The sequence below is a fragment of the Callithrix jacchus genome, chromosome 5, assembly GCF_049354715.1.
Source record: "Callithrix jacchus isolate 240 chromosome 5, calJac240_pri, whole genome shotgun sequence".
Lineage (NCBI taxonomy): Eukaryota > Metazoa > Chordata > Mammalia > Primates > Cebidae > Callithrix > Callithrix jacchus.
Window position 1 is genome coordinate 123,773,104 of NC_133506.1, and position 23,143 is coordinate 123,796,246.

The 23,143-nt window shown below is 51.7% G+C and overlaps 2 protein-coding genes across 6 annotated transcripts in view; both read left to right on the forward strand.

The window, feature by feature from the left end:
• The window catches only part of CEP112 (centrosomal protein 112), a 705,692-nt gene extending 698,638 nt beyond the window's left edge, over window positions 1-7,054 (forward strand). Inside the window, exon 28 of the transcript XR_008481664.2 lies at window positions 7,013-7,054. The gene's annotated coding sequence lies outside the window, so the exon portion shown is untranslated. The remainder of the gene's footprint in view (window positions 1-7,012) is intronic.
• AXIN2 (axin 2) overlaps window positions 4,039-23,143 on the forward strand; it is a 33,199-nt gene continuing 14,094 nt past the window's right edge. For 2 of the 5 annotated variants that reach the window (XM_035301611.3, XM_035301615.3), the window contains exons 1-3: window positions 4,147-4,237; window positions 7,013-7,947; window positions 16,066-16,206. In XM_035301611.3, coding sequence (XP_035157502.1) covers window positions 7,133-7,947; window positions 16,066-16,206 — 956 coding nt within the window. In that variant the 5' untranslated portion in view covers window positions 4,147-4,237; window positions 7,013-7,132. Of the gene's footprint in view, window positions 4,123-4,146; window positions 4,238-5,415; window positions 5,789-7,012; window positions 7,948-16,065; window positions 16,207-23,143 lie in introns of those variants that run through there. The other 3 variants (XM_035301613.3, XM_035301616.3, XM_054256408.2) reach the window with 2 other exon arrangements.

Sequence of the window (23,143 nt, forward strand, 5' to 3'; positions counted from 1 at the left end):
AAGGAATAAAAGACAAAGTTACTAAATCTGAGAGGGCAATGTCCTGGGACTCCGCTCCTCTGAAGTCCCAGCTGGTGTGACTTCCCCTCCACAGTGGTTTTTGTAGGACTGACTAAAGGTCAGAGATTTGGCCAGATGCCTTTCAGGGAGCCTTTAGTCCTTGTTTTCTGGGACTCTAGCATTTCAGCCCAGTACATAATTCAAGCAAAGAATCACTCTCTGCTTTATTAAACTTGTCTGCACTTAGGCAAAGTGGACTGTTTATCTTCTGCAGAGTTTTTCTTTAAAGGTAAAGCGGGAGGTGAGTGAGCATGTGCAGAAATCCATCACCTTGCTTTCCAGTTTCCAGGCAACCGTGCAGGATTACAACAAGTCACATGATAGCGGTGCTGCCAGGGAGAAGGGGAAAATGGAAAACTGCTATCTTGAGAAAGGGGCTGGTATAAGCACAGGACTTTGGATTCTCCTCTAGAAATATTATCAGCAAGTCGTCAGAGACTCAGAGTCTAGAGAGAGGGCTTTCCAGCATTTGGCCCAGCTTCCTGCTGGGAGGGAACTGTCCCACCAGATATAAAGCTATAGGAAAGGGGACAGGCCAGGGGTGATGGTGGGGGGAGTCATTGGCCTAAGGTGACCCAAGCACCTATTCTGGAAACCATGCTCTCAGAGGAGTGATTTTATTTATTTATTTATTTGGAGACGGAGTTTCACTCTTGTTGCCCAGGCTGGAGTGCAATGGTGCGATCTTGGCTCACTGCAACCTCCGCCTCCCGGGTTCAAACGATTCTCCTGCCTCAGCCTCCCAAGTAGTTGGGACTACAGGCATCTGCCACCATGTCCCGCTAATTTTGTATTTTTAGTAGAGACGGGTTTTCTCCATGTTGGTCAAGATGGTCTTGAACCCTCAACCTCAGGTGATCCTCCTTGCTCAGCCCCCCAAAGTACTGGGATTACAGGTGTGAGTCACCACTCCCGGCCCTCAGAGGAGTTATTATTGACTGAGAAGATGTAAACCAAACCGGGCCTTGCTCCTGGGTCCCAGGCCCAGTCCCCACTTGCTGTGGCCTCAGCTACGGGATAATGAGGTAGTCCTTTGGTTAAAACTGAGCCTGCAGTGATGAGAGCTGGTTGCGGGAGGCAGTGATGGGTCAGTGGGGACAACTGGGAGGAGAGGAAAACCACCCAGGAAGACCATGTTTCCACTTCCTTTTTGAAAACTTCTTTTTTCTGAACATTGTTTATTTTTATTTTAGATGTGTTGATTTTTCGATCTCTCCCCCACCCCCTTGTGTGTGTGTCTGTGTGCACACGCATGTGTGCCTTTACTGTTGTTTATATGCCATAGACACGTCTATGGCAATCCATACCCCTCTTTCTACACTTTTGTTCCAGTAATAACACCCTCTGTGGCCTAAAGACTCCCTGGAACCACAGTGACAGTTTTACTCCTGGCACTCCTGGGGTGGCCAAACGCGGTGGGTGTGTTCTTGGCCCTGGATTCCACAGGCCAGCTCAGAGCTGGTGGCTAAGAGGGGCCATGGGTCACTGACTGCCCAGAATTCTAGCAGGCCAGGGCTTTTAGAGCCCACTGGTTTCCTCACACCAGCAGTTGTCCGAAGGCAAAGATGAGTCATCTGCCACACTCTTTCCCTGGCCTTCCTGGCTGGCTTGAGGGCCACATTTCAGAGCCGGGACTGCTGTGTTTATGCCAACCTGGCAGCCTGGAGTGAAGAGCCTGGTGGGGCAGACCATGGGCACTGAGAGGCAAGTTTGGGGGAGGAGCTGCCACCTGTCATGGCACTTAGGAGCCAGAGTCCAGCAGCACGGCCCTAAGAGCTTTCTCATCCCTTGTCACAGCTCCTTAGTCTGAGAGCAGATGGAGCATAGTCCTGCCACCTGCCCCTTTCCAGCAGAGCATGGGTGGTGGATCCTCCTTTTCTTTTTCTTTCTTTCTTTTGAGATGGAGTCTTGCTTTGTTGCCCAGCCTCACTGCAACCTCACACCTCCTGGGTTCAAACCTCCTGCCTCAGCCTCCCAAGTAGCTGGGACTACAGGTGTGCAACACCACACCAGGCTAATTTTTGTATTTTTAGTAGAAACGGGGATTCATTATGTTGACCAGACTGGTCTCTAACTCCTGACCTCTGGTGATCCACCTGCCTTAGCCTCCCAAAGTGCTGGGATTACAGGGGTGAGCCATCAGAGCCTCGCCTCTTCCTTCTCTTTCTCTATGGAAACCTAGATAGAGCCACAATTCTTGCATGGTTTAATTTTGAAGGCCCAATGACAGTCCATCTCAGCATTTAAAAGGGCTCATCATCCATGAAGTTGGAGAGTCAGAGCTTTCCATAGCTCTGAGGCCAGGACTCTGTCTCTCACTTTTTGGATCTCTTTGGTTCACACCTTTGTTTATTTATGATTTATATTTTTTGAGATGGAGTCTCACTCTGTCGCCCAGCCCGAAGTACAGTGGCGTGACCTCGGCTCACTGCAACCTTCGCCTCCCGGATTCAACTGAGCCTCTCAAGTAGGGATTACAGGTGCACACCACCACACCTGGCTGATTTTTGTATTTTTAGTAAAGATGAGGTTTTGCCATGTTGACCAGGCTGGTCTTGAACTCCAGAGCTCAGGTGATCTGCCTGCTTCGGCCTCCAAAAGTGCTGGGATGACAGGCGTGAGCCACCTCACAGGGCCCTTTATTTATTTATTTATTTATTTATTTATTTATTTATTTATTTTTGAGACGGAGTTTCCCTCTTGTTACCCAGCCTGGAGTGCAATGGCGCGATCTCGGCTCACCGCAACCTCCGCCTCCTGGGTTCAGGCAATTCTCCTGCCTCAGCCTCCTGAGTAGCTGGGATTACAGGCACGCGCCACCACCCCCAGCTAATTTTTTGTATTTTTAGTAGAGACGAGGTTTCACTATGTTGACCAGGATGGTCTCGATCTCTTGACCTCGTTATCCACCCATCTCGGCCTCCCAAAGTGCTGGGATTACAAGCGTGAGCCACCGCGCCCAGCCTCCTTTATGTTTTTTAAGAGGAAGAAAAGTTAATTATTCGCTCATAACATGAGGCATCATTCTATAGCAGCAGATGAATAAATAATGTTCTGGGTTTGTGGCATATTTCCTCATTTTAATGGAGAAGAGAAGGTTGTGTGTGCTTTATAAACGTTGCTGGGGAAATGTGGGAGACATTCAAAGGTGACAATGGGGTGAGGAATTTTCGATACATTAAAACGGCATGTCTTGTCATTTGGAGGCGGGAAAAAGATATTCTATGTCGGTTTAATATGTAACATATGGCAGGAGATGGGATTTGGGAAGAGTAATGGGTATGCAGTTGTTTGGGAGAGATGGCCAAGGTGTGCCGCTGTGAGGGTCTGGTGGCCAGCAGGTTGGGAAGTTGGACTTAGGTCTTCAGGGCACTGAGGTGTGATTCCTAACTGGTGTCAGCACTCAGGTCTGAACGGGCAGATTCACACCCCACCTTCACACATGCACAAGCGCAATTCATCCACCAACTGCTGTCCTGTATTTACCCGAACTCAGATAGATGCACGTGCACCAGCGCGCACAGGCATGCACACGCCTCCAGTGGCTGGGCCCAAGTCCTCCCTACGACAGTGGGCCAGCCGACCCCAGGGCTGGAACACCCTTTGCAAAGGCCTCCAAGCCCAAATTCCCAGGGAACAGAGGTAGAAAAGTGTTTGATGATAGAATAAAAAAATTCTGCTTGCTTGCAGTTCTTGCGATGGCCATAACGCTACAAGAAACTGTTGCATTCCAGAGCCGGGGAGGGCTAGGGCAGGCAGCGGGAGGAGGCGGGAGCAAAGAGGCCGGAGAACTTGAAAGAAGAAATCAGAACTCGGGTTGAGAACGCCTACGGGGCCGCGGGGGGCTGGCAGGGGGCGGAGGAGAGGCCGGGGAAGGGTTAACGCGGGAGTGGAGCGTGCGGCGGGGGCGGGCTGGGGCGGGCTGGGGCGGGCGCGGGGCGCTGTCCCTTTAAGGCGGGCGGCGCGGGCCGGCCGAGCGCAGCTGTGATTGGCGCGGCGGGATCACTGGCTCCGCGAGCCCGGCCCGGGGGAGTCGGCTGGAGCCGGCTGCGCTTTGATAAGGTCCTGGCAACTCAGTAACAGCCCGAGAGCCGGGAAATAAAAATAACCCCTCAGAGCGATGGATTTCGGGGCCGCCCGGCGGCCGCGGCGCCCGCCGAAGGCCCTGCTGTAAAAGGTGGGGGTGGAGGCTCGGCCCCAGCGGAGCCGCTTCAAAGAAAGCCCCCCTCGGACAGGGGGCGAGGTCGCGCCTAGCCGCGGCGTGGGCGCGGGGGTCGGGAGGGGGCCTGCCCGGGCGGAGGCGGACCTGGAGTGGGGCGCGGGCCGGGCGGCCCTGTGGAGCGGCGTCGGGGCCGTAGGGGGCGGCCTGGGGCGCGGCCGGCGCGTACCTCCCTTTCAGGACCGTGCGCTCGGCTCGCGCCTTTGAAGTGCACAGTTAAATCCACAGCGCAGTTTTTGTTGGAAGCGCCCGGAGGACATTTGGTGCGCCGAGTGACTGTGGAAACAGGACCTGCGTTGAAAGCCGGGCCGGGTGGGGGCCGCTGGGGCCGGGGGCGGCCGCGGCGGGGGCGGAGGCCCGGTCGGGTCTTTTGCATAAAAGGGGCGGCGGGGCGCGCCGCTCCCCCTCTACGGCCGGTGGCTCTCGCTCTGATCCAGAGATTGTGGTTTCCCGCACCCCCCCCCACCCCCGCCGCGCGACTCCCCATGTTCCCCTACGCCGCGGCCCGCCCGGGGGGGCCCGGGGCTGCTGCCGCGAGCGGAGCCGGGGACCGGGGCCAGGCCCCTGCCCCGGGCGCCTGCGAGATCTCGCCGCGGAGCGCGCGCGCGGATCAATGGTGAGTGCCGAGGCTGCCGCGGCCAGGCGGCCCGCGCGCTTTGATGTGCGGGGCGGCCCTTTGAAGTTGGCAGGCCGGCTATTTTGGGGCGCGCTCGGGGCCGGCGCGGAGGGGAGCATTAGACCCGGCGCCTAGCGCTCCGGCGGGGAGGGGGGGGCGGCTTGGCCTGGCAGCCCCGCGCGCCCTCCACCGGAGCCCCCTCCCCAGCTCGGGGACCGGGTTGGCCGGGGACTGGGAGAGGAGACTACTCCGAGTGGTGGCAGTGGCGGGGGCGGAGAGGGGGCCGAGCCTTCCCGGGGGTCGCGTCGCTGTCGCGGTTATGGATGTGAGTAGGGGTGTGAGTGCTCGCGGGAGTGCCTTTGGGAGGTGGGATGAAAGGGTGGCGGCGCCCCCCGCTTGCCCTCCCCCGCCCCCCGCCTCTCCCCCGCCCCATCCTCGCCTCCTATTTCTCTCCCCCCTCCCCTTCTCCCTTCCCTGCCGCGGGTCCGAGCTAAGGGGCCCACGGCGCTGGCGGAGGCTCAGTCTGCGCGCAGGACCAGCCCTAGTCCGTGGCGCCCGCGTCCCTCGCGTCCCTAGCGTTCCTCCTCCCCGCCCGGGCCCCGCGTCCCTGGCCGCCCCGGCCCCTTTTGCGGAGAGGCAGAGACTCCGCGCGTCGCCATTTCTGGACTAGGCTGCTGCTTTCTGTGCTTTTTCTGCGGGCGCCTCTGCGAGCGGCGGCGCCGGAGACTGACCCCCCGCCGGGGCTGGGGGCGCTGCTGGCGCGTCCCGGGGCTCCGGCCTTGAGGTGTGCCCGCCAGGGCTCTGGAGGCGTTCGGTTGCATTTGAGCTGGGGGACCGGGCCGTAGGGGTTCGGAGGACATGAGAGCCCGGCCACGGAGGCCTTCGTCTTCCAGGTAACGGGGCTGCCCCACCTCCCCACCGCCCGGGTAGCTCAGTGCTCACGGCAGCTCCACTACTCCGTGGGCCGCGGCGCCCAGCCCCGCGGCTCGGGGCTCCGGCCGGGGTCAGCGCGCACCCATCCCAGACTCGGGGTCGCTGGCTCCTCGCCCGGGGTTGTGCCCCGTTCCCCGGTCCGCTCCTACCCTTCCTAGTTTGATCCTTTCCGTGCTAGGCAAAGCAGCTTGTTTATTGGTTAGATAAGACTTTTCTTTTGGAAAAAAGACAGGCTCGAGATCAGTAGAGTTTGGGATTCTTGGCACAAGCAGTGGTGGCGTGAGACGGCTTGTGATCCAGTTTTGTAGATTTCGCGGCTCCGGGAGGTGGTTAGGGGCACGGGGGCGACTGTTCCGAGGCTTCTCAGCTCTCTAGCAAAGTTTGAGATCAAAGTCTCCACTGAGTGAGTTGGCTTCTGATTTGGGGGAGGTCGGGGAAGACCGAGGTGTTGACTGAGCTGTATTCTTGGCGGGGGTAGGGGGCGCGCAGCCGAACAGTCACATCTGAGTTGGGGAAGGGGCCGTTTGCGTGCTGAATCTGAGAGTCCGGGAGCCCAGTCCGACTGTGTTGGGCGGGCTTCTCTCGGACGAGGATCTTCTGAATTTTTAAGGAGTGGGAAGAGGGAGCGCAGAGGGAGCGGGTGGGTGGGGAGAATGGGAACCAGATGCCGGGGAGGGGCATGTTTGGAGCTCGAGTTATCTGTGCAGAGCCGAGTGGGGAAATTTACCGAAATTGGTTTCACCTGCACTCAGCCTAGCGGCTGGGAGTGCGCCTCTTTGGAGTTGACGGTTTCGGGGGAGGGGAAGGGAGGGGAGGCGAGGCTCCGGGTGAGCTACCCCAGCGTGCGCCCTGGCGGAGTGGGTTTTGGGAAGGTTGTGTCTTACACCTCCGATGTCCCCCTGCCGCCCCCAGCCCTTGCCCTCCTCTCACCTTCCCCTCCTCTTTCCCAGCAGCTCCCTTCCATCCCCAACCCCGAAAAGTGTGCAGGGAGCTCAGATTTCGCTTTTGAAAAGCAGCGTCTGATACTTTAGATGACCACCTCGCAGATAGCTGGGTTGCTTGATTTGAATTTGAGGGGTTGAAAAGCCTGTTTACTTTCTAGCTTTGATGTTGGGTAGATCTGGTTTTGATTAGATCAATACCCTTTTCTCTCTCCCCACCTCCCCGCTTCCTTTTCTTTCCAGAGAGGAGGCTCAGATGAGCCCCTGCTGACTTGAGAGAGACAGACAGACCACGCCGATTGCTGAGAGGAACTGGAAGAAGAAGAAAAAATTCCCAAACTCAGTGGGAAGAGCTCCCTCACCATGAGTAGTGCTGTGTTGGTGACTCGCCTCCCGGACCCCAGCAGCAGCTTCCGTGAGGATGCCCCGCGGCCCCCAGTGCCAGGGGAAGAAGGGGAGACCCCACCGTGTCAGCCAGGGGTGGGCAAGAGCCAGGTCACCAAACCCATGCCTGTCTCTTCCAACACCAGGCGGAACGAAGATGGGCTGGGGGAGCCAGAGGGGCGAGCATCCCCTGATTCCCCTCTGACTAGGTGGACCAAGTCCTTGCACTCCTTGTTGGGCGATCAAGACGGTGCTTACCTCTTCCGGACTTTCCTGGAGAGGGAGAAATGCGTGGATACCTTAGACTTCTGGTTTGCCTGCAATGGATTCAGGCAGATGAACCTGAAGGATACCAAAACTTTACGAGTAGCCAAAGCGATCTACAAAAGGTACATTGAAAACAACAGCATTGTCTCCAAGCAGCTGAAGCCTGCCACCAAGACCTACATAAGAGACGGTATCAAGAAGCAGCAGATTGATTCCATCATGTTTGACCAGGCGCAGACCGAGATCCAGTCGGTGATGGAGGAAAATGCCTACCAGATGTTTTTGACTTCTGATATATACCTCGAATATGTAAGGAGTGGGGGAGAAAACACAACTTACATGAGTAACGGGGGACTGGGGAGCCTCAAGGTCGTGTGTGGCTATCTCCCCACCTTGAACGAAGAAGAGGAGTGGACTTGTGCTGACTTCAAGTGCAAACTTTCGCCAACTGTGGTTGGTTTGTCCAGCAAAACTCTGAGGGCCACAGCAAGTGTGAGGTCCACGGAAACAGTTGACAGTGGATACAGGTAAGACCTGGACAGGGGCTGGTGGGGCGGGTGGGCAGTTGATGTGAACTTTGCAGATGTTTTGAGTTAAGTCCGATGGATGGATGGATGGGTGTGCTGCAGAGACTGACAGAGGGTTGTTGAGAGCTGGGACTGCTGGCCATGAACCCTTTTTGATCTTGCTTTTTGTTGTTTAAAGAGGGGAAGAGTGATGCACACATCTAAATACCTGCAGTCTTTCAGTGCTGACATCAAACAGTGGCAAGCAGTATACACTAATGTGGGTTACTTATTATCCCGGGCTAGTGTCTCAGAAGGGGTTGAGAAAGAGAGAGAGAGCGAGCGCTCGAGAGGGAGCAGCTTTTGATGCCTCTGAGTCACCAGATCCACTAAGCACCGGTTTTGGAAGGGGTCACTTCACCACTAATCAGTAGAGGGTGGAATTAATGTGGCTAGGAAGGCAACTGGGTTGTGGTGGAGGCGCAGGCGCGGGAAATAACGTGTGCACCCATTGAGGGGTAAGTGGGTTTTTTTTTTTTTTTTTTTTTTTTGAGCTTTTCTGTTAAGAGCCAGCGATTGGCTTAACTGAGCTTGTGGTTCCCTTTGTAGAATTAGATATTTACCCAGCAAGAAAGGCCTCTAACTAGGGAAGGTCCTGTGATTTTCCTAAATGAAGGACCCTTGGCTCTAGAGCCTGCTGGTATATTAATCCAGGTTTTAAATGCACATGAGTCGGAGGGGCAGACTTCAGTTGATTATTTTGTTAGTGCTGATGGAGAAGAGATCTTGGCCCGGGAGCACTGGGGCTCTGGAGTACGTTCTCTTTGAGGCTTCAAAGACAAATAGTTCTTTGCAGAATGGCCAAGTCTTAAGATTCTTGACCTTTGGAGGCAACTTCAGACCTCTTGTTAGAATGATTTTTTCTGTTTTCTTCCCTTCTCCCTATTTCCAAGTATCCAAAAGGAGAATGAGCCTCTTAATTCTGGGGTGTGGTTTATGACAGGACAGGGGATGGGACTTCACTTAACTGCTATCTGAAGGGTTTATCTTGCCGTCTGTGTGGATTTCTCTGTGTGTTAGGGGCCCAGGATGCGATCTAATAGCTGCCTCTGGATTTCCCTTTCTCTGTAGGGTGTGGTCTCTAGTTTCCAGCAGCAGGAAGAGAGGTGGGCACCAGATGGTTGATCTGGAGCCACTCAGGGTAGCCGGGTCTGAGCCTAGCAGGCCAGGATTTAGGGGCGAGTTGACTGCTGGTGAGGAGGGGAAGGGCTTATTCTTCAACCACCAGGGGGCGCACTTATGGCTTGGGAACCAGTTTTACTCAGCCATCTGGTCTACACTTAAGTGGAACGAGGTTGACTTTTGCAAGGAAGCACAGGGTACCAGGGAGTTGTTTCGGCATCTTTATGCTTATGGAGTCAGGTTATTTGGGAGGAAGATCCTGGGTCTGGCCTCTGCAGCAGGTCAGTCGCTGGGCACCTGCTATGGGTGCGCGCACTATTATGAGAACACTTGGGTGAACCTCTGGCACTGACCCCCTTGCCCTCTAGCCTGGCAGCCAGAGCCAAGACTGCTGAAGGGTCATGGTAAAGGCTGCTTCGCTGGGGGCCTCTTGATTGGGGCTTCTGTGTTTCCCATTGTGGGGACTGGAGTGTCACCTTAGTAGATAGCACAGTGTGTGGTTTTGGACACCCTCCCCAGGCAGGGCTCTGCTGTGAACCCTCCCCTTTGTGGGTGAGCAGTTGAGACCCATCCTGGGCTTGCCTCACTGGGATATGACCAGGATTCAGCTCCTGAAGCTTTTGAGATCCAGAAGCTCCTGTCTTCCAGGGCTGCCTTGTTGGCTGTGAACTCTTTATCATTGATAAAGAGGTGACAGCTTGTCATTGACCTGAGAGTTTCCATGCTAGATTCACGTGTGCCTTCTCCCACCTTAGGGATGAGATGAAGCATCTTATGGACTCATGTGTCTTAACTCATGTGTCTTAACTGGACATATTTAAAGAGAATTTTACGACAGAGCCAGATGATCTAGCTTCATTTTAACGTGCAAGACATTCGAGGGTGTACAGAGTATATTGAAAGGTCTGCTGAGTTATTCAAGGGTTTGCGTTCCAGCCTGGTCCACTTTGTGTTGAAGCCTTCTGAACCACATGTGCCTATCTGTAAAATGGGTGGGCCCCGTTGCTTCTGTCTGTATCAGAGGATTGTTGTTACTAGGACCAAAATAATAAACATGAAAGCCTTTTGTAAAGAGAAATGTTGTGAACAGCTGCTAAGTGTTATAATTAGTATAATTAATAATGTTAATGTAAAAAGGGCAACCACATTGGGATGTCACCTTTGAAAGGGCGACTCTTGGCTTAGCCTAGTTTTCATTGTAATGTTATAGAGTGGCCCCCTGTCCCCCATGCCTCAACTTCCTTTTTAAACTGCGGTCTTTTTCCAGATAGTTCTTAGAATGTAGGGATCCCATCTAAGGTTTTTAAATTCACTCCTTCCCTCCTGCACACATTAACTCATCCTGCAGAGTACCTGGTATCTGGGATGGGTTTAATAAGTTAGTAAAATGAATGAAACAGAAACGTGAGTCCTGCTGAGGAGGGTCTTTCTTCACCGGCTGCTTCCAGCCAGATGCCCAGGGCACTGGCCAGCCTTGCAAGCTCTGTGTTTACCGTGGGCACTCAAAGGAGCCTCGTTTTTAACAACTTGTTTGTGTCCTTACTGATTTGGTGTCAGGTTTAATATAAATAGTTGGGGCGGAAGAGCAGGAATTATCCTCAGAGGGCAGGACTCTGGGCTGAGTGGTTGAGGGGGATGCCTGGGCTTTTGACGCTCTCTATAAATAACCTAGAGCAAAAGCCACTTGTTGGTAGGACACATGTAAAAACCCTGGCACACAAACACACGCACAGTGTCGAGGTGTGTGTGTGAGGGGGTTGTGGGATTAGGCGCTGGGCCTCACATTTATTTTGGGGAGGGGAATATGGTACTGGGTGCACAGAGCCCTCCCTGTGTCCTCGTCTTTCTGCACGGGGCCCTTGTGTGTCCTGCCCAGGGTGGGGCTCATCTGCCTCCCCTCGGGCCCTCTGCTCTGGCTTCCCTTAAAAGAAGCCAGGCCCAGCAGATGGCCCTCTGCTGGCTCCCAGCGCCGCTTCCCGTTCTCTGAAAGAACTCGCTGATGAGGCCCGTTTTTGTGCGGAGCCATTGGAATCAAGCTTGGCTTCAATTATCAAAGAAAATGATGCCATAGGAAAGATATGCTGGAAGCAGTAGTCCGCAATTAGAGGATGGAAGCTCTGGTGAAGGCAGTTTGCTAAGATACACTTGTAAAAGTTTGCCTGTGTTCAAAAGGCCCTGTTGCCCAGTGCTGTTGGAGTCCTGGCCCCTTGCCGAGTGCCCCTTGATCTTGCCTTAGAAAATGCTTGTTGAAGAGGGTATTGCCTTTTGGGCAGTGACCTTGTGAGTAAATTTTCAGAGGGCTCTTGGAAAGCCCTAAACGCACAGACTTAGAAGCAAATACTTTTGAAATTGCATTGTTTTGAGAAGGGACCTGGAGGAGGAGGAGACAGGAGGAGGAGGAGGGAGGAGGGAGGAGGGAGGAGGAAGAAAACCCTTTATGGTCAGTTCTGTTGGATCAGTTCTGTACTCCCTGTGTGGAGATCCCCTCTGGTATATGGGGATGGGGCAGGGCCACAGCATCTCATTAAGAGGAGATAAGAACAGCATAGGGGAAAACAAAAAGCAACCTGTACCTCCCTTCCCTAAAGGTTCCAGGGGTTTCTTCCACCTGCAGGCTGAAAACCCTTTGCTTACTGAGATCCCAGACTATGTCTGTGGATGTGAGGCTGACGCGGAATCTGCAGCGTAGGCCTCTACTCTCCGGAGGGATTTAAAATCCTTGCAGCAACTGGAAGCACAACAGTCCTGAAGAAATAAAGCATCTGGGTACAATTACTGTAGCATGGTTGAGTTTCTTCCCCCACCTCTTTTTTTTTTTTTTTAAAGTAATCACAAGAAAACAGCCCCACTCCGTTTTCTTAAAATTATGTGGCACTTTGGACAAAAGTCTGGGTTCTGAAAAACTGAGTCTCTGCCTCTCCCCACAACCCTGCCCCCTCTCTCTTCCCCATCTTGTTATGATTGTAGGAAAATCCAAGTACTTTATTGCAGTCAACTGAGTTAAGAGCAGTATATTCCATTTTTAATTACTGGTCACACAGTAGTCCTCTATTTTGGAAGTGAAGGGAGACGGGTTTATTTTGGGATCTGTGTGTTAAACACGAGTGCAAAGCTGTGTGAGCACACATGGGGTTTGAGTTAGGTGTCTTTTTTGCTGGGAGGAAGGAATTTTCTATTGAGTCATTTTCTCCCCATAGAGGTTCAAGTATAGCTCTTACATTGGCGACATGGTTGATGTGTTAATACTACTAAGATAGCAGGACTGAGGGGATAGAAGGAAGGAAGCATGTTTGAATGTTATTTAAGGCTGTTCTGGCTTTTTCGGTGTTGCGCCATGCCTGTTAAACTAAAAAACTTTCTGGCAACCCATCAGATGGTCTTAGGTTCTTTAAGGAGATTCAACGAGGTTTTGAGTCCCTGCCATGTGCCACCCACTACTGTCAGCATTGAAGATTTGTGTGAGGACGGGGCTACCCCTCATGGAGCTTACAGTCTGGTTTCAGAGGACAGGCGTTCAACACGGAGACACCAGTGTCCTGTCATTATAAAGCACAGTGAAGTTATCATGATAAAAGTGAAAGGGAATTAGGGTATTTGAGAAAATAGGAGCTCTCTCCCCATTCCCCCACTTTTTTTTTTGAGATGGAGTCTCGCTCTGTCACCTAGTCTGAAGTGCAGTGGCACAATTTCGGCTCACTGCAACCTCTTCTTCCCGGGTTCAAGCAATTCTCCTGCCTCAACTTCCTGAGTAGCTGGGATTATAGGCATGTGCCACCACGCCTGGCTAATTTTGTATTTTTAGTAGAGACAGGGTTTTTCCATGTTGGTCAGGCTGGTCTCGAACTCTCAACCTCAGGTGATCCACCCGCCTCGGCCTCCCAAAGTGCTGGGATTACAGGCGTGAGCCACCGCACCCAGCCAGAACTCTCTGTTGGTGCTTGGTTTTCTTTGGAATATTCCTGTGATTTCCCCCGTATTACTTGGCTTTGTTGGTTCATTTGGAGGACCTAAGAACTGGGTGCAGAGGGCCGTGATCCAACTGCCTGCTCTTCAGGTGGGTGCTCACGTGTCACGTCTGCAGAGGCTGCGACTCAGCCCAGTGGGCCCGCAGCTATGCTGGCAGCAGTGCCCAGACTCTGATATTTGGTACCTACGGAGAGTTTACAGAATGGCCTCATCACCGGATTCCTAACAACAGGAAAAGGCCCCAAGGAAGTCATCTTGTGCATCCTGCGTTGTGGCGGTATCCACACGCCATGTGCGCACCCGACAGCTGGGCACTTTGGCCTGTTTCAAAGACTTGGGTGATTTCACCGCCTTTCCCCACCTTCTCTATGGATTTCCTCTGACCATTTAGAAGTACCTTTTTCTTTCTCACTTTTGAAGCCCATTTCCCCCTGTTCTTCCTTTAGTGGGATGCTGAACAGAGAGCACCCCCTCCTCAACTAGCAGTCCATCTTCACTGAATCAACCTTCTCCAGAAGAATGAGCTTTGTTTGTTTGTTTCATTTTTTACTCTCACCACTCCTCTCTGCCTTTGGTGTTGGGGAATTCCGGATTGAGGACACATCGACCAGGAAGAAGGCCTGGAAGATCTTACCAATTTCATTTAATCTTCACCAAACAATCCCAGGAAGTCGTGAGACTTCCTGCCCTCTACAGATATGAGAACAGGGTCAGAGTGTCCAAGGGACAGTCACAGGTCACTTGGTCAAAAGCGTGGCAGGATTCATGTGCAGTGCCCCTGGTCTGCGCCTTCTGGCCAGTTCTATGCCTACAGCATATTTCTAAGATCTGACTTGATGTAGCCAGACCAGATCCAGGGCACAGCTGTGGCCCAGCTCCTCTGAGTCTGAGAAGGCCTTTGGCCCATGTGGGGCCCAGTTACCTCCTTGGATGGCTGTGCTGATTACAAGGGTCCCTCCTGGCTTAGAAAGTTTATGACCCTTTTTGTGTGTTTGGTGACTCCAACAAGCACAGACTCCTTAAAGGCAGGGACTGCCTCTCCCACCTTCTTTTCCATCCCAACCATCACCTGTTGAGACAGACCCTCGCACCAAATTGTGTGAGGATCTGGGCTCCCTGCCCCCCTCCCCCTCCTTTGAGTCCAGCCTGGTGACAGACCTTGGATCCTATGTGCTGATGGGAATGCTTTCTCCCTACTGGTCCCCTGCCATCCCTGCTGTCCCCTGGCCTCCTGGCCCCTCCCCATCCAGCTAAGACAGGACTCTGACCTTGTGCTGACTTCCTTGTCTTTGCCAGGCCTCCTTAGCCTGCTAATTAGACCCCCTTTCTCACTCCCTAGTCTAGGGAGAGCTTTTCACTGCCTTTCTGTTTACCCAGTTCTGGGTGTCGGTCATCTCCTCAAACTCCTGCTCATCTATCATGGTGCATCTTAGTCCCATCTGCCCCAGGGAGCCGTCCACAACCATCCCTCCTAGAAATGTTCTCTCCATCATCTGGGTTCCCTATACAGGGTCACTCATATCCTTCTCTTCATTCTATGAGAACTTGGAAACAGGTTGAGTCTAGTCTTTGTATTGGGAGGCAGTCTGATTGAGAGCCATGTGACTCAGTCCATGCCCATCAGTTCTAGCTGTGTGATCTGGGGCAGGCTGCTGGACTTCCAGACTCCAAGTGCCTCATCTATAGAATGGACAGTCCAGTGATCCTTCCCCCCTCCTCATGGGCCCGTGATTACACTGAGCGTACCTCCCTCATGACACCCCCACAGTATGGTGACATGCCCCCACCAGGCCATGGGTGCCAGGAGACCAGAGTTCAGCACATAGCAAGTGAGTAGGAGCTTGGTGAACGTGTACAGACAGCTGACTGTCACCTTCCGAGGGTCCCTTTCATTTGCCAGACCCACGGCATCTTTATAGAGCAGCTGCTGTGGACTAATAGAATCTCTTCTCTTTTCTGAGCCTTTCTTTTCTCCCTCGCTTGATTTCTTTGCTGCTGGCATAGACTTGTTGGGACCAGTGGAGGATGCCAGGATCTTTGTAAACAGGCCTCCTGCGACTTCGGGCTTTAACGTGGTCCCTTCCTACAGCCTGCTGACCTAGCTGCCCCTCCCCCCTACTTAAGCCCCTCACTGGTGACACAAGAGGAATGCAGCCCAGCAGGAGACCTGCACACTGGTTGTTCTGGAAGGAGATCAAGAGGGTGAAATAAGGAGCCAGAGGCCATTGAAAACAAAAGGGCTGGAGACACCGGAGGAGGGGCTGGGCCTTCCTTTGAAACAGCTGTGCTGCTCATTTGAATCCTGCAGCACTAGCCAGCCCTGGGGAAAAGAAGCGGGTGGGGTGGGGGAAGGGGCATGGCAGTGGCTCGTGGCAGAGCTCACAGGTGGGACTGGAGTCCTGAACGTTGTCTTGAACTTTTCTGTCCCATCTGTCCAGCTCACTGTGGGCCAAGGATCAAAGTGAGAAGGCCACACTGGCCTCTAGCTGTTTGTATCTCTGGACTAGGCTAACAGACCCCAGACAGGGAGTCTGGATACTTAAGATGTCTCGGGGCCCTGAAGTTATATTCTTTCAGTGCAGGACTGAATAGGGAGGTGGAGCACAGAAAGAGAGGTCATCTTCACTGACTTGTTCCCCTCTTCCAGTCCATGGCTTCCTGTCCTAGAGCAGAGTTCTGCTCCTTCCTCTAAGTATGCATTTAGAACTTCACAGAATCCCCTGTGCTGCCTCTGGAATACTCTGTGCCCTGGCCGACCTACCACTGGGGGCAGAGGAACCAGCTTGCTTTCTCCCCAGGGTGAGTTGGTGGCTCAGGAGGCCTCCCTTTTGTGGCCCCTGCTTTCTGCCCAGGTGAGCAACTGGACTCAGGCAGGAGGTTTGCATTGAACAGATTGTGGGATTGTGCGCCGGGTTGTCCTGGGGTCACCTGATGACCTGGGTTTCTGGTGAGGGTCAGTGACTGAACCACTGTTGTACTTTTTGCCCATAGGTCCTTCAAGAGGAGCGATCCTGTTAACCCTTATCACGTAGGCTCTGGCTATGTCTTTGCACCAGCCACCAGTGCCAATGACAGTGAAATATCCAGTGACGCGCTGACAGATGATTCCATGTCCATGACGGACAGCAGTGTGTGAGTATCCTGGCTGCCTCTCCATGGGCTTGCTTGGGAGTGTGAACCACGTGGGCATGTAGGCAAAATCGTCCATCATCCTCCCTGGCCTTGCAGACCCCACCCGTGCGTGTATGGACATTGGTTTGGTGGGAGGGGAGTATGGTGCTGGTTGAGGAGGAGGACATGGTCATCTGGGTGGGGTAACACTTAGAGCTTTGAAAGTTGGGAGGATATTGTAACAGAAGAAAACTAAAGGACAGTGGAAGATTAGGGATGAATGTATATCTATAGATTCCTTTAGTTTAAAAAACCTTCTGGTTGCCATCATCTGGTTGTCCCTGTGGGAACAGTTGCTTGGCTGGTCCAGAAACCCAGGTACCCTGTCTGCGGAACCAACAGTTGAGAGACAAGGTGGCATTAGAAGGGTCTGTGTTAGGTATTCATTGTTTTTGGAGGAAAAGGCATAGCAAGTGGGGGTGAGAAAGCCAGGAACCTCCAAAGAGCCATTGTGTGTTCCACATTGTTATCTTTTAAAATGGACATCATTTATTCAGTAAGTGTGAGTGGAGTGCCTACTCTGTTAGATACTGAGCACCCTAAGTAGGCGCTCTCTCCAAAGCAGCCTCTGATCTTGGCCCTTTGGCAGATGGCCTTTGATTTTTGAAAACAGTCCGAGACATTGGTGTGGTCTGATGAGGTCAGAAGGCTCTTAGTCAAGGTAATGATTTGAATTTTAGGTCATATGAAGTCAAGTCATGGCAATCTCTGTGGCTGAAGATCAGTGATCTTCAATGAGTCTCATGAGGAGGGCTGAGTAGCTGTGGTCTGGGTATCCCCGTTTCCTGCCACCCTTTGAGGTTTGGCTCAGGAGACCCAGGGTGGAGCCTGGGGATGGGTGAAATTCCCCACAGGCTTCTCACCCAACACCCAGCTGAGAATCATTGTTTGAGAAATGGTCTTTGAAAGCTTTTCAATGTTTTGGAGTCAGAATTTTGCCTGCTAAGGGAACAGTTTTGAAAGGCAAATCCATTGAACTGTGTAAGTTCTGGCACACTTATTTAGAGTTTGTTCCTTTTAGCTTTCTAAAACTAGACCATCTATTCTTCCAGTTTGTTTGAAACTATCTGGTTTTTATTGGCCAGTGTCCTGTTGCCTGGCCTATGGCATGGGACCAATTGGAGAGAAAGTTGATGAGGTGAGTTTGGGAACCTACTATTTATTTTGCTGGTGGCTTTTATTGTGTTACCTCAAATTCCCTAGTTAGTAAAGGGAGAGAGATCCTTAAGGTAAAAGGTTGAATTTTAATAAAAATAGCATTTTGGCATTAGTACATACCTTTCATCCAATATGGAGATATAAGAAGTTTCCAATATGGAGAAAGGAGAAGTTTCACAGAAGTGACTTTTCCATATTGACTGCATTCAATATCGGTACTTGAAAAGATTATCCTTTGATAATTTTTTTGGTAGGTGTATTTCTTAGAATGCATTTTGCTCTATCGTCACTGAATAGTGTTAGAGAAGGCAAAATTTATCCCTCAGTTATCCAAATAATATCAAGATCTATTTTTGTACTTTGTTGTAGTATTTCTCTCATAGGCGATGAGGGTGTAGAGAGTTATCTGACCCTTTCCCCTTTGAAAAGTTTCTCTCTTCTCATTTTAGTCTTCCTGCTGTCATGTTTTGCTGTCTGTGTGCTTGCTTCTAGCAAACATTCCTTCTGTAGCATTTATTAATTTGTGGATTGTGTGGGAATCTTAGTGTTATGGGTAAAATAAGAGTAAGTTGAAATTGAATGAAGGCTTTGAGTGAATCTCCTAAGTCAGATGCCGTTTACTTAAGACTCTAAGACGTCTGTTGAGTTTTCTTAGAGACTATTTTTGGCCTGCTTCCTGGTCCTTGGCTGCATGTCAGTCCCCATCATTGAGGTGTTATTCTGGGTTCATGATGAGATAACTTGGGTGTAGTCCCATGCTTATTTCTATTTGATCCTCACAAAACCCAATCAGAAAGGTAGGCAGGCAGACTTTACAGATGAGGAAATAAGGCCCAGAGTTTCCACAGCCATGCTCCTCCGAGACAGACCTCAGGTCCAGGCCAGACACAGGCCCTAAACTTTGCCCACTCTGCCCTTCCCCCAGGCATGAGCATTCTCAACAGGAGATCTGTGAATAGGACCAGTTGGTTATGAGACCTTTGAGCCACTTTGAGTTTCTTATATTTACATTTCTTAGTAATCAGACTGCTTTTTTTTATTTGAGACGTAGTTTCACTCTTGTTACCCAGGCTAGAGTGCAATGGGGCGATCTCAGCTCACTGCAACCTCCGCCTCCTGGGTTCAGGCAATTCTCCTGCCTCAGCCTCCTGAGTAGCTGGGATTACAGGCACGCACCACCATGCCCAGCTAATTTTTTGTATTTTTAGTAGAGACTGGGTTTCACCATGTTGACCAGGATGGTCTCGATCTCTTGACCTCGTGATCCATCCACCTCGGTCTCCCAAAGTGCTGGGATGACGGGCTTGAGCCACCGCACCCGGCCCAGACTGCTTTTTAGAAAGGCTGGTTCAGGGAGGGGTGGAAGGGAGCAGGTTGAGTTCTCCCCAGCAGCCTCCCCATTCATTTCCTCTTCTTTTATCTCCTTTCCAGAAGAAAAACTCTATTTTATTTAGAGGTGACTTTAAAGCTCTCACTCATTCCCCTTTAGCTGAAGCACTTTGGATTCCAAGCTTGGGGGAGCCACTTTTCGGGGATCAGAAAGGTTACCTTGGCCAGTCCCTATTCTAGGTGGCAAGGGTTAGTGTGTAGGACAGTGAGGTCCACTTTGATACAGAGACAGGAGAGGGCAAGTCCCTCATGCAGCAGCTTCCTCTTTGGGGCATAGTAGATACCTTTGGGTCCCTGGTGGTAGCACCTGTGAGTGGTAACAAGCCTATCCTGGGGCACAGCCACCTTGGATGGAAAATGAGTAAACCAGGAAGCCAAGAGGAGGTACCTGCAAGGCTTGGAGCCCCATGGGCTCATGGTGTTGGCTGTTCATTCTGGTGGTGCTGGGTGGCTCTGTGCCCTCTCCCAACCAAGTGGGCAGGTTATCAGATTAACTGTCACAGTTGTGCCCACCTGGGCATTTATACTAACTGGGAGTGCATCTGGCATCCGTGTGGGATCACCGTCTCTTGCACATTGTCTCACACTGCCTCTAGTGGGGATCACTAGAAAACATCAGAAGGGTCTCCAGACTTGTTTGCACTTACTGAAGCTGCCGTGGGGTGCCAGGCATGGGGGTCTCTGGGGCCCTCCCCACTCTGCTGCAAGCAGATTTGGCCATGCAGCATGTTCTCTGGCTGACTGGTCCTGGGTGTGTGTGATCCTGCCCAGTGCTGGGCGGTCACCGGGATTCCCAGGGCTGGGATTAGACCCCCTCTTCAGAGCTCTGCCAATTGTGGGCCTCGTGCAGATGAGAGCGCCGGGCGAGAAATAAAGTGTGTGGGGGATGAAAAGCTGAACTGAATCGCTTTCAGCCCATTGTTCATCCCGGGAAGCTTAGAGGGGATAAGAGGGTAGCAGGCCCCTTTGAAATTTCCTTGAACAAGTGAATAGGAGCGCCCCATAAAGCATGAAAAGAGCCCTGGCTGTTTCTCCCCGTCACAATGGCCAGTGCGGGCTGTGAGGGGCTAGGGAGGGGGCTGGCTGCCCTGCTGGGAGCTGGGAAGGCAACAGGGCTGGGGAGGGGGGAGGGGGAGAGAGGGGGTCACAAGCAGCCTTCAATAGACTCCAGAAGGTTGGAGTTCATTAGACACAAGCCCAGGAAAGCAATCGTCTCATTTGCGACAGAACCAATTAAGTCCCGGGGGCCTTTGCAAGAGGCCTGGGTAGAAGTTGGGGCAGCGCTGGCCTGCACTCGGTTATTCCAGGGAGCCACACGCCAGGGCCTGAGTGTGCAGAGCAGGCAGGGACCTAAAAGAAATCACTGCCTTCTCCCAAAGCCTACTTCTGACTTCTGTTTTCCTGCTAAGTAAAAAGCCCTGTTAAAGATGGCTGGGGATTTGAGTCTCCATCATAGGCCTCTGAGAAGGCTGTTTTATGAGCCTGTTACTCTGAAACCTGCATTCTTGGAAGAAATGGCTTAAAAAAATTTTTTTTTAACATTAACTGCCAGACTCCCACCAAAATCTTTGGAGCATTGGAGGCAGAAGGCTTGTGGGGCCATTCCAGGGCATGAGGCTTGGAGGATGGAGCGAAGGAGCTGAAAACATCAGAAGCAGCAGGCTCTTTGCCACCCAAGTGTGGCCATGATTAGTGGTTGCCAGGATTCATGAAAGCTAAGTCAGTGGCGTGGAGGCCTCTGTCTCTTCTTTCTGCGAGGAGCTGCTCTTGTAATCAGGATCAGCTACATTTGTATGGTGTTTCTGCTCCGCATGTCCCAAAATCAGCACAAGATGATTTTTTGGTGTTCCATACAGGGAATGTCATGAGTTATTTATTTGTATTTTTTTGTATCGTATTTATGGGGGTTTACTTTGGACACCAGGAAATGCATCTGAGTGAACTTCAAATATTAACCTTCTCCTACAAACCAGGCTTTTGATGTTGGCTGTGATCAGAGGCCGCCTTCAGAATGGTTGCCAAATGAAGATGCGAGTGGACACATGTGTGCATGAGTCTGCTATTTCAAAGTTGCCAGAAAATGACATTCAGGTTAGGTCGGGCACAGCGGAGTCAAAAGGCTAAGCTAATTGGCTCGGCTCAAATGGCAGCTAAGTGGAGTCCACACTTCAAAACTGTGCTCCCCAGAAACAGCTGGGCCCGGCAGCAGGCTCGTTAACCAAAATGTTTATAATTAAAGGAGACTGTATAGGGACCAAAACTCTGGTGCTCTCCAGCCCACAGGCTTGAGCAGCCAGGAAACTGATCACAGACTTTTAGAGCTTGAATAAAAGAAGAGAGGCCCCCTTTTGGAATGAGGGGCTGTTTTGGAAGAAGATTCTTGGCTGGAGGGAATTAAAGCCACATTTCCTTGAAGGCGCCTGTTAAGCCTTTCTGAGCCTCTATGGGCTGACATCTTCCTTTTCTGCTCTGGTTACAAGTTGCCTTTCCAGCAGTTTAGTCCTTCACCTGCCCTAGATAATGGAGCGTGTGAGAGAGAGAGTGAGTGAGTGTGTGTGTGTGTGTGTGTGTGTGTGTGTTGGGGGTATGAGGTGCTTATGAAATCGCTTGTTCCTTTTGCCTTCAATATTGCAGTTATCTGCTCCCCTCCCCATCCTGTTTTCTTTTTTCTTTTTTTAAACCTTATTATATGGAAGAAGAGGCATGAAAGCTCTACCACTGACTTTCATCTGGGAGAAGGAAAAGGAGAAAAGTGAAAGCTACCAGTGGAAACTTCAGCGGCTTGGAGGGGATGGGTGGGGGACTCTTAGAGGACCCTTGAAGAGTCACTCGTGTCATGGTGGGGTCCATGGAGTGCTTGACTCCTGCCCCCAAGATTATCAGGAAGAGTCCTGGAGCAGAGTCATCCACTGCCTTGAAGATAGAGGGCAGATGTTGCTTTACAGCCCTAGGGCAGCAGAATTTGGTTAGACCAGCATGAGCCTAATCAGTGAGACACCCTGCCCCCACTGCCGCCCCCACTGCCGCCCCCACCATACAAGGTATTTTAAGTGAGAGATGGGGATATTCAGCATGCCTTGGGAACCACCTGGCACACCCCATAGCCAGTGAGTACTAGGCGGTTGGAGAGGACTTTCCAGAACATTCCACAGATTTCCCCCTCATCCCTCCTGAATGTCAGGTGACTGCCTGGGGCTTAGGAAATAGCACCTCCACATTCATACCATCAGAAAGCTTGACTGCTGGTTGGGACTGGGAAGGGCATCTTGAAATGAGGACCAAGTAGGTTGTTAACAGTTGCCTGTCTGGAGTCCAGCTGTGGCTTGGGTATGAGTTCTCAATCTGCTACTGACTGTAACACTAGGTGAGCCGTTGAGCTTTTCTGGTCATCTGTCAAGTGTGGCTCATTAAAGTTCTTATGAAAATGAAGTCTGATTATACCTCCAGTCGATGTCTGACCCACAGTAGGGACTCAGTACATAGGAGCTGCCACTCTCAGGCTGAGATCAGTTGCCTTGGGTGGGATTTGGTTTCTGGTCAAGCCAGGCATGCTTGTAAGTCCAGTTTTCAGCTGTTCCTGCTGAACTACCCAAGGTGAAGACACTGGGTTTTGATAAGTGATCTTTAGGTGGGCTTAGTCAAGTGCCGAGCCTCATGAGTAGGAGGCTGACTCTGGTCAACCAGCTGCTCATCCTTCCCACAAAGCTCTGTCTCTGCTCCATACTCACCTTTCTCTGGGACAGTAGTCACACTTGGGGTAAGTTGTTTTGGATACTGATCTGTCTCCTTAGCCTTCCCTACTCCCCTCAATGCAATTATCCTTTCTGCACTCCTTAGCCATGGTTTGGTTAACATACATTGGTTCTTTGATCTTCACTATCCCATGTGGCCCTGTTTTCTCACCTAGTCAGCAGACCTCCTGAAAATGCAGCTACTTTAGAATTCCAGGGTATTTCAGATAAGGAGCTAGAGGTTGACCCGCTACACCTGGCTGCTCCCGGGTAGTTTTAGACATTGCTGATTTTCACCTTTCACCTACTCCTGATAAGGTTTTTTCTCTTCCTTCCTATGATGAACCAAATGCTAGGGAAAGGGAAGTAGCCAAACACCCAATTGCAATAATTACAGCCTCCAAGTATGATTCATTATGAAAATGTTTGCACCCTGAGGCTTTTGTAAACAAGTGGTCTCCTGATGGGACATCAATAGGAAAATAGTCACACCTTGACCATTCTACTGTTTTTAAGAAGGAAATTCTTTTTTGAAAAAAATTATGGCAACTCTAGGTCATGGCTGTAGTGAACACTAGCTGGAGTGTAGGCTTGCTTTTTAAAGATTCTTCCACTTGTTA